General features: G+C 56.4%; 2 protein-coding genes across 2 annotated transcripts; one reads left to right on the forward strand and one right to left on the reverse strand.

Moving 5' to 3' along the window:
• Positions 1-2,897: 2,897 nt before the first annotated feature.
• On the forward strand, positions 2,898-6,401 carry ASB6 (ankyrin repeat and SOCS box containing 6). The gene is made up of 6 exons (XM_065737515.1): positions 2,898-3,049; positions 3,410-3,591; positions 3,922-4,028; positions 4,417-4,525; positions 4,977-5,075; positions 5,454-6,401. The coding sequence occupies exons 1-6, from the start codon at positions 2,898-2,900 to the stop codon at positions 6,221-6,223; spliced, it is 1,419 nt and encodes a 472-aa protein (XP_065593587.1). The 3' UTR covers positions 6,224-6,401.
• Positions 6,402-8,132: 1,731 nt separating this feature from the next.
• Positions 8,133-10,235, reverse strand: NTMT1 (N-terminal Xaa-Pro-Lys N-methyltransferase 1). The gene is made up of 4 exons (XM_065737516.1): positions 10,201-10,235; positions 9,336-9,529; positions 8,964-9,216; positions 8,133-8,609 (listed from the first exon to the last, which is right to left on the reverse strand). Exons 2-4 carry the CDS (start codon positions 9,495-9,497, stop codon positions 8,353-8,355), a joined length of 672 nt encoding a protein of 223 aa, XP_065593588.1. The 5' UTR covers positions 9,498-9,529; positions 10,201-10,235; the 3' UTR covers positions 8,133-8,352.
• Positions 10,236-10,627: the final 392 nt, after the last annotated feature.

Genomic DNA, 10,627 nt, shown 5'->3' on the forward strand with positions numbered 1-10,627 from the left:
TGGCCTCAGTATTTGGCCCCGGGGTAGCGTTGCAGGCTGCAGCCATCCCCGGCATCCCCATGGCTGCGTGACCGCGGGGATGGTGTCCCCGCTCTGCTGCCCGGCTCAGTGCTCCCGCGTGCTGCTCCGTGCACAGCCCCCCTTGGCCATACATCCCCTCATCCCACTTTTCTCCCAGTATAACCACCTCTTCCCAGTACGGAGGTGAGGCCGTTGGAGGGACAACGTGGCCCTGTGGCTGGAGGTGCCCCTCAAAGCACTCTTTTCCACCACCAATGTGACAGTGGGTCCTGCTGGGGGCAGCCCCACAGTCAGACCCCCCCTCCTGCCCCGCCTGCTTGTCCAGGGCCGACATCTTTCATTCCATCCGCAGCATTAAATAATTAAACGGAGGGAATAATCGTCAGCAAACCCCCCTCGGGTTCACACTTCCTCGGGCCCTCTGACAGCCGATATTTTTTTGGGTGAAATACGACCTTTTTATTTATGATTATGATTATGATTACGATTAACCATCAAAGGAGATCAGAGTTCCAAAGGAAAGTGGGGAAAAAAAAAAAAGGAAAAAAAAAGAGGGCGAGCGTTTTCTTTCCCCCAATCCTCGCGGTCCGGTAAAGTTTCTTTAGACACGCAAAGATTTACACACCTTCCCGCGGGGTGCCGGCAGCTCCCTGCTGCTCCTCGCGCATTTCCACGAGCCCAGCAGGAACAGTGAGGCATTGAGCCTTCAGCCGTACCCCTGTCGGCCCTTCAGAGGGAGAGCAGAGCTCCTAATGGCTTCTTTTTTTGAAGTAGGGGTCAAGGTTTGGCTTTTTTTGTTGTTTGTTTGTTTTTAGGGTTTTTTTTTCCTTTTTAAAATAAAGCGATCTGTATTAATGCAATTTCCTTTGTAGCTGTAGGATTTAACTTCTTATTCTTTAGTCTTTTTTTTTTGGGGGGGGGGTTGAAAAATGCTTTTTAAGTGATTAAAACTGGTGCTGGCAAAAGGTGATCCCGGCGCAGCGGAGCGCGTTGGGTGGAAACAGAGCCAAACACGTCCACTGCACCTAACCCCGGAGTGTGGGCTCCGAGCCCACACCGTGGGGCACAGCAGCACCGACCCCACTGGGATGCAGCCTGCTCTCCTTGGCCTGAATGTTTCCCTCTTCGTTTTTCCCACCTTAGAAATGAATGAACGCAGTGGATCGAGGCGACGTGGGGTGATGCTCCGTTGTGTCCTCCCACAGCAGCGGTGTCACGCCGTGGGGGCATCCCAGGGGCAGGGGCTGCTGTGCCTTTGGTAGCACTGTACACCCCCAGCCCCATGGGAAGGTTTCTCCCTCAAACCCTTCCTTCCCCACTTTCCATCTCCTTCTTTCACTCGTTCCTTCTCCCTCTCTCTTTCTTTCCCTGCCAGCAATCCCAGTCCCAGATGAACCAATACTCCGTGGCTCTGCTATTTCCCTTTTATTCCCCCCCCCCCCCTTCAGCAGCGAGATGGGAAAAGAGTGAACTACAAAAAAAGAAAAAAAAAAAAGAAAGAAAGAAAGAAAAAAAAAATCAAAGCTGCACATATTGGATCCAGATGTGCTTACAGCCCTTTCCAGCAATTTAATTAAATTCCCCCAGACAGCCAGGAGGATTTCTTAATGATCAAATTTCCCTGGCTTTCCTCCTAAAATGCCCCTCTTTCTTCAGCTCGCCGCTGCTCTGTCTCCCTGATGGATGGCAGCTCACATTCCTCCCCGCCGTCCCGCCGGGCGCTGCCAGCCAGGGCACAGCCGGCACGGTGTGCGGCACCGGCACCGAACGGTGGCACCGGGGGGGTGGGGGTGGGGGTCACCGCCGGGGGGGAGCGGGGGTTGTGGCACTGCCATGGAGGGGGCACTGCGGGGCTGTGGGGGAGATAATAGGACGCAATAGGGATCTGGAATGGATGTGGTGAGGACACAGAGGGGATATGGTGGGTATGCTATGAGGACATGGCTGGGACACTACAGGGCCACAGCAGGGATATAGCAGGGAGAGAAACAGGGACACATCAGAGACTCAATAAGAGACATAGCAATGGGAAAACAAACGGGGACACATCAAAGACATAACAAGGGACGTAGCAGGGACACCAATAGGGACACATCAGAGACACAATAAGGAATATGGTAGGGACACAACAGGGACACGGTATGGGCCACAGCCGAGCTATAGCGGGGACTTGATAGGGACATGGCAGGGCCACAGCAGGGTCACATTAGGGACGCAGCAGGGGCACCCACTCACAGCACTGCCTCCTTTCACTGTGCTGAATGACTTCTCCCATAGCAGTGCCTGGTGTGGGCTGGACCTGCCCAGTGCCCTACGTGGTGCCATGGGAGCAACACCTCGGGGGTGAGCATGGCACCGACAGTCCCTGAAACCCCAACCCCACAGAGCTGACAGCCAGTGGGTGCGGTGCACGGGGGGCACCCATAGCTCTGTGGCTGCAGCACGGGGTGCCCTGGGGACACCTGCACCTTTGGGTGCTCTGTGGCGGGCGATGGGGGTAAATGGGGCTGCGGGGCATGCGCGCAACCACTGCGGCATGCCTCCCTCCCTCCAGCACCTGCTGCGCGCGCCCCCGCGCCGCGCCCGTTCTCCAGCTGCCCCCTGGCGGCCGCGCGCACCGTGGCCCCGCCCCCTGATAGACCACGCCCCGAAAACCCGAGGCCCCGCCCACCGAGTGATGGCGATTTCCGCTTCCGGCGTCGGGGCCGGGCCGTGAGGGCGGCGGTGCCGCGCTCGGTCCCTGTGGGAGCGGGGAAAGGGATGGGTTTGTTTTAAAGAGCAGAACTATTTTAAATCCGTGTTTGTTTGCGGAGGGGGAGGAGGACACCAGGCCTGGGGCTGCTGCGGGTTCCTGGCTGGGGGCGGGCGTCACTGCCATGCGGAAGGGCCCTTCGTGCACAGCGCAGAGCTGCGAGATGCCTTTCTTGCACGGCTTCCGCAGGATCACCCTCGAGTACCAGCCCTTGGTGGATGAGATCTTGGCGCTGCTGGCGCTGCAGGACGCAGGAAAGCAGGACACGCGTGAGAGGTAACCGAACGGGCTGCAGGCAGGTAGAGGCCTGCTTGGAGGTGGCTGGAGCTCAGCAGCGTTGGCACTGGGAGCAAACTCTGTCTCAGTGCCACCTTTTTCCGAGGGCTGTTCTCTTTCTGCCTTTCGGGGACGTGGGGATGGAGCAGAGCAAACATGTGGCAGAAACTGACCTGCAGCAACAGAAACTGAGCAGGGGTTCAGCTGTATTCCAGTGCTGCTGCGTAACCCTGTAGACAACAGTTTGAAAGACAAGAGGAGAAACCAGGGCTTTTTCTCCCTCCTTACTTTGACCCTTGCAAGCTCACAGGACGTGTGTATTGCCCAAGTGAGTAACTGGTTATTTTCATTCATTTCCAGCCATGCCTGCCTGGGCAACAACGGGAGCCAGCTTTCAGCAATGAGACGAGTCCTGGAGAGAGAAGCCCACTCCCCATTCTACCAGGAAGGTGTGAGCTATACGCTGCTGAAAGTTACTGAGCTGGGGCTTGTCGAGGCTGCAGAAGTACTCCTGGAGTTTGGTGCTGACCTCAGCTTTGAAGGTATGGCTGTGGGAAGGGCGCTGTGCTTGGCTGTGCTCCGTGGGGTTGCTGGGAGGGGCCGGGTGGTGAGAAGCTGGCCCTGCAAGGCAGAGATAGCTGGGACAGAAAGGGAGGGGTGCTGCTAGCTTTGGGTTTGATAGATTAGATGTGCCTTGTCTAAACCCAACCACATGAACCGACTTGGGGATGGCCAGGGTGTGGGAGCCAGCTGGCACCTTTGAGGGCTTTTGACAGAGGCAAAGCCATTGCAGATGCAGGGCCTGGGGCATCCGTAATGACTGTTTTTGTCTGGGAAGACCCTCAGTCCTGGCTGTGTGTTTTTGTCCACAGACCCAGTCACCTACTACACCCCGCTGCACATCGCAGTGCTTCGCAACCAGCCTGACATGGTGGAGCTCCTGGCACACCACGGGGCCGACATCAACCGCAGAGACCGGGTACAGAATTGACTGCTTGAACGTGGACGTGGTCCAGCTCCCTTGGGGCTGCAAAGGACCAGCGTGTGGGGTCAGCCCTCCCTGTGCCCCCTTCCAGGGCCTCCTGCGTGCCACCTGCCATTGGTGGCCTCCCGAGCTGCTGCCTGCACTGCTCCAGTGCTGTGGCAAAAGCTCAGACCTGCTTCTGCTGTGGAGTGTGTAGTGGGAGGAGGCTGGGGTAGATCAGTGTCTCCCTGTGGACATACTGACACTGGGGAGGGGGCTGTCAGTCTTGCTTTTGGGAACAGGGTGCTCTGATGTTGGCCGTGATGAAGCCCCATCTGTGGTTCTCCAGAGGTACTCACAAACAGTCCTTAATACGTGTGGATTTTCCTCTTGCCCTGTACAGATCCACAAGAGCAGTCCCCTGGATCTGGCCAGCGAGGAGCCCGAGCGGCTGCCGTGCCTCCAGCGGCTGCTTCAGCTTGGAGCCAATGTCAATGCAGCTGACAAAAACGGTTTGTGGGGTGCTTCCAGCAGGTGGGCTGGAGCAGGGCATGGGATCTGAGTCCCTTCACCTTGCTGCTGCAAATTCTGCCTAGTTTGGAAACGAGTGCAGGCTGCAGAACCTCCTTAGTCCTCTGTGTTGTCTCATAGTATCTTGTCTGCATTAGATGCAGCAGGAGGCTATAATCAGCTCTGTACAGCCCATGGAAGATATGGGGGGCCATGAGCTCTAAAAACCACTCTGCCATGGCCCGTGTGCCCTCTGGGGCACCCCCAGCTTGCACACCTGGTCTGTCACCCTGCCCCCACAGCTGTGCTCCATCACATTGATGCTGGGAGCCTGCCATCAGGGCTGTCTCCCCTGTGTTTAGCCATTGGGTTGGTGGGATGGATTCCTTCCTGCTAGAGTGCGTGTTTCCAGGTGGAGTACTACCTCATCTGGTTGTTTCTTTCCTACTGCAGGGAAGACAGCATTGTTGCACGCCTTGTTGCACTGTCATTGCAGCAGTGATGTCCTCCAGATCCACAACACAGAGAGCATCCGTCTCCTGCTGGAAGGAGGTGAGGGCAGCCTGCTCCCCTCTCTGCTCAGAACCCCTCTAGGCCTGGTGCTCGCTGATTCTTTGTACAGCACCAGGTGCTGCCCTCCCAACTCCTTTGTGCTGAGCAAGTGGAAAGTCCAGAAGAGTGCTCTGTCCAGGGGCAGTCTGATTTTAAATACTTTTCCACTAGGAAGAAGCACTGTGGCTGTGGTCTCATTCTTACTGTCAGCATGGGTTGTGCGATGGGTGCATGATGCATTTAAGTACTGCTTTCATACCTCCTGATGGTACTGAGGGATCTACACCCCCTCCCCTGCCTTGGTGTCTCTCATGAATCCATCCCAATTGTGTCCTGCCTTTCTTTGCAGTGAGAGTTACGTTGTGTTCCTTCCTCCAGGTGCAGATGCCAGGGTTACCACTGAAGGTGGTGACACTGTCTTCACCTACACCATCTTCCTGCTGGATGACATGGACTTCAACAGCACAGAGGAGGAAGAGGTGCAGAACCGTTTCTGCATTCGTGTTATGCAGCTGCTCATGGCCCATGGTGCCAACCCCAGCGAGTGCCCGTCCCTCGAGTCCTTCACCTACCGCTGCCTCCAGAACTTCACGTGCCACTTCCCGCTGCTGCGTTTCCTGCTGGAGTCAGGTGCTGCCTACAACTGCTCCCTCCATGGTCCCTCGTGCTGGTCGGGCTTCCAGACTGTCTTTGATTGCCTCTGCTCTCATGTCAGTGTCCTCAAAGATAGCAGCATCTCTACAGAGGTCATCCAAATGGGTCAGACTCTGCTGGAGCTCATGATGGCCAGTTCACAAACCATCCAGCTGCCCAGCGACTTTGAGGTCGATGTCAACAGCTGCAGGTACCACGAGGAAAAGATCAGGATTCTGTTCAGCTCCGTGAAGCAGCTGGAGCACACCCCACAGGCACTGAAACATCTCTGCAGGGTGTTCATCCGGCAGCGCCTTAGGCCTTGGCCAATAGATGTAAAAATCAAGGCTCTACCTCTTCCAGACAGGCTCAAGTGGTATCTTCTCATTGACCACACTGCTGCTGGGCACGAGGACCTCAGCCTGACTGATGACTCTCCATCTCCCCATCCTGCAGTCACTGTGCCTCCAGCCAGCCAGCAAATCACTGCTGAGAGCCAGTTCTCTCTGCAGTGAGAGGTACTCCTGTCCCTGTGCCACTGTGCTTTGACCAGTTCTGCCCGTGGTGTCTCTGCTGACTTTTCAGGGGTGTGCTTTTTTGTACACAATGCTGCATGCACATCTGTGGAGGTCTCGTGGCTTTAAAATGTGTTGCAGGGAGGTGGGCAGAGTCTGGGGGTGAAGAGGGCTCCTCGGTACTAGGGAGCTGGACACTGTGGGAGAAGGGTGGTTTGAAAGGTGGATTCACTTTTGCAAGGTGAAAGGATGTGGATTTGTAAGAAAAGGGGTGAGACCAGGAGGATGGTGTCGTTACGTGTCTCCACTCTGGCTGCAGGGTGGGTGAGTGAGTGGCAGTATGGTGAGATGCCTCAGGATGCTGAGAGATGTTGCCTGTCCCAGGAACTAAGCAGCGTGCAGGGGAGTGCTGGCATCCATGCCCTGGTTTCATGCCTCCTGTTCTGTCATGGAAGCAGCCGGAGTCCTGCGTCTCTCCCTAGACGTGGGTGTCTTCCTCACTCATCAGGAACTTGGAGGGAATGAGCAGAAGTGGGGTTGGCAGCAGCAGCCTGGCTGCTCAGTGCCCTCAGAGCTTTTGCCAAGAGTGCTGAATCCACTGAGCACGGAGCACCACCGTCCACAAAGGGTGCCTCTGCAATGCTGGACTCCAAAATGAGCAGTCAGGTGGCTGTTCCTTGGCTTCATGGTGTGTCCTTGTACAAGGATGAGGCAGCTGTCTCCTCGTTCCTTTTACGTGCTTCTCTTTCCTTTGGTGGTTGCATGCTGAACTTTGATTTCCAGTGCCTCTTTCCCAGGGACAAGAAATTGCAGCAGGGCTGCAGTGGGAGTTGGCTTGCCAAGCTGCTACTGGAAGCCCCAACTTTTGGGGCTGTGCAGGAAGGTCCCAGCCTGTCACAGCCATCTGGCTCCCCCTCAGAGGCATCTGCTTCCTTGTGAGGTGCAGAAAGCACTGTAAAGCTGAGCCCTCCCCCCACGTTTTTGTTGTTTTTGTTATGGGGAACAGACGCAGAAGAGGAAAAACTGTACTCTGAGCATGTATTTATAGCAAGTGGACCTGGGATCCACAGGCACTTGGTTGCAGAAGAGTTGTCTCTCCACACTGCCCTTCCTGGCAGCATCTGTTTTTCACCCTTTCCCACTATGTGGAACTGCAGCTGTGCATCTTGATGAATTGATGTTTTGAAAAATAAAATAATGTGATTAAATTCTTCCCTGCTGTCTGGAATGGAAAATGAACAATTAAACAAGGCCTTTTAAGTAGCAACAAGGTGCTTGTTTCTTCTGCAGGAGAGTCAGGGTGGAAGAGAGGGCTCCAGCTGGCTGCGGAGGAATCACAAGGGATGGGAGGCAGGGTCTCTGTGGGCTCAGCCCTGGGTCAGCAGTTGGGCCAGTGTTAGTGGAGCTGTGGTGTGTTGGGTGGGCACAAGCCAGTGGCTGGACTTAGGCAGAAATGCTCTGAGTGTGGCAGAAGAGGAGCTTGGGTGTTAAAAGCTAGGGGGCAGCTGCAGCATTTAAGCAGGAGGTGGGAGACCCAGGATTATGCCTGCCACCTGTTTTGCTGCTCATGAATTTATAGGAGGCCCTTCTCAGAGCCCTACAGCCTACTACAAGGCAACAGCAGGCATTTCTCCTGTTTGCCATACCCAACTCTGTGCTGATTTCAGCCCCCACTTGTGTAAGCCACAGCGAGTTCACGAGTGGGAACGGGGCAAATAGCCAAGCAAGGAAGGGAATCCAGCCCACCAGAGATGCACTCCCTGCTCATAAGCAGGGAGCAACCTACAGGTGCCCAAGGAGCACATCTGCAGGGGGGCGGAGGGGACTCTCCTGCTCCCAGCAGTCAGGCATCTACATGCTGCTGTGTGCAGCATCAGCCAACACACTGCACCCGACAGAGCCCGCGTGCGTAAGTCCAACAGCAGGAAAATGTATTTGGCAAACACCTCTTTTCACAAACAGCAGCAAGTTGGAAGACGAAGCCCCGTCCTCACCAGCAGCCCTAGACAGATGGAGTCACAACGCCCTCAGTGCCACGCGCAGGTGAAGGCACAGTCCTCACCCCTCCTGGACCCGGCAGGAACCACTGTCCCGGTCCTGGAAAGACCTCCTCCCACCACCAGGCACCTTCATCTCATGGCGAAGGTGTAGACGTGGTAAATCTCATCGGGGAAGTTCTCCTGGCGCTCCTCGGCCAGGAGGTGCAGCCCAGCGCGGCGGATGATCTTACGGACCACGTCCAGGTCCCGGCAGACGCTGCTGTCCACATCGTCCATGATGACGCCCTCCTGAGCCATGTTGTCCTTGATGACCACGATGCCATTGGGCCGCAGGCCGGCGCGGCACCGCCTCAGGAAGTCAGAGAGGTGGTTGTCAGTGAGGTGTCCTGGGGGGCAAAGCAGGTGTTAGTGGGTGCGGGGCCACCAGGCACAGAGATGTTTGGGGGGAGGGGAGGGTGAAGTTGGGATCCGTCCTGATCCAGGCAAATATGGAAAGCTTGGGGATGTTCAACTCGCAGTCTGTGGGCTCAGTCCAAGCCACACCTCTCTGCCCTGGCCTCACAGCTTGAGGGGAAAAGACAGCACAGTGTAATGCCCTCCCACTGCGCCTCTGTGGGTCAGGCCTCCTACCCAGCCAAGCTCACATCTACAGCAGCCCCAGCTCTCCTCAAGCCCCTCCTTGTGCATGTGGGGTACCTGGGACAGGCAAGCGAGACCCCGCAAAGCCAAGCAACCCTCACCAATGACCCACTGGATCCAGATGACATCGTAGGAATTGGGCTCGGGGCTGAAGTCCTGGAGGCCACAGCAGAAGTAGTTGCGCACCCGCCTGCCCTCCTCCCCCAGGTAGCTCTTGGCCTTGGTGAGGAAGTCCTCGGTCACATCCACCATGTCCACCGTTTTGAAGAGGGGCAGCAGCAGCCGCTTGGTGATGCGGCCGATGCCGGCCCCGCAGTCCAGGGCACGGGTCGTTCCCGTTCGGTTGGGGCCATCCTGGAGTGACAGGGGGGAGGGGCTGAGCTCAGAGAAATGGGGCGACCACGTGGGAGCCCACAGAGCCGCTCAGGGAAGGGGTCAAGGCCGTGGGAAGCACACCAACCCACGCCACCTACCCGCAGGAACCGCTGCAGGAATTTCCTGGAGCTGTTGATGTCGATGCTGGAGATGTGGCCGTAGCCCCCCAGCATGCCGTCCACTGTGGCAGGCACGTCCTTCCAGTACTTCTCTGCCTTGGAGTAAAACTCAAACTCATTCTCCACCACTTCGCTCGTCATGCTGGCTGGGGGACACGCCCTCGTGGGGCTCCCTGCTCCTCAGAGGGGGGAGAAATCATAGGTCAGGCACAGAGCAGCCCCCAGCACAAAGCCCCCCACCAGGCAGAGCTCTTAGTGAGTCCCCCAGGGATACAGCATCACCACCTCCCCCTCCCCCAGTCAGTGCCACAGTCATGAAGATCAGCTCTGTCAGTACCCTGACTTGGGGCTGTCACTCTTTTACCACGTCCTGTCAGAGCTATTTCAAACCCTAAAATCCTCCTGCAGAGCAGAAAAAGGAGCAAGGGCCAAAGTGTTTTCAGAGTCATGCAGGCAGGGATGCCTCAATCTTGCAAAGCAATCCCCCATTTTTTCCTTTGAGCCTTTTCACCTTTTCTCCCACCTCTCTCCAACGTAGGAGCATTAATGTTTTACAGATGACATGTTTATCTGCGGTGACAGCGCCATCAGTCACCTCCAATTACATCTGGAGTTGCTAAAAGTTCTCCTAAGCACCTACCTGAGGACCGTAAATCTCAGCCGTGACCACAAGTGAGATATATGTGCCATATAATAAAGTCAACGTATAATCAGCAATACAAGCTATAAATCCCCCCCCACCAGACATCCCATAATTCAAACCACTGTGGATGTGATTAACCGCGCCGGGGATTAGAAGCGAGATTTAAGGTGGCCAAAGGCTAAATTCGAGCACTTCAAACACCTTTACAAATAAGGAAATATATGGCGTGCGTGGGCCCGAATTTGATGGCAAAAATCCCATTCGACACAAAACCTTTCCTGTGGCAGCAGAGGCGGTTTTGGGGTCCTCGCAGCTCAGTGGCCGTGCTGGGACCTGAAGGGCACAAAGAACGCAATGGGACTCCTAAAGAACTGCACTGCAGCCCCACAGAGAGGCAGGTGGGGGCCTCCCCCGCCCCACGGGAACCCCCCCTTGGGGGCTGATGGGGAGTGGGGCTGCCCCACAGCCCCGTGTATGGGGGCAGAGGGGTCGCACGTGGGGGGGGGGGGTTGGCAGTGGCACCGCGTGATTCAGGGCTTCGGGACTCGGTTCCCCCCCCCAACCCGCGCTGCAGCCACCTGCTATGTGTCCGTCCCCAGCGCTCACAGCGATGGCAGTGCTCCCACCC

This window comes from Cyrtonyx montezumae, unplaced genomic scaffold (genome assembly GCF_038088225.1).
Source record: "Cyrtonyx montezumae isolate F1298 unplaced genomic scaffold, pur_monq_1.0 scaffold_20, whole genome shotgun sequence".
Classification (NCBI taxonomy): domain Eukaryota; kingdom Metazoa; phylum Chordata; class Aves; order Galliformes; family Odontophoridae; genus Cyrtonyx; species Cyrtonyx montezumae.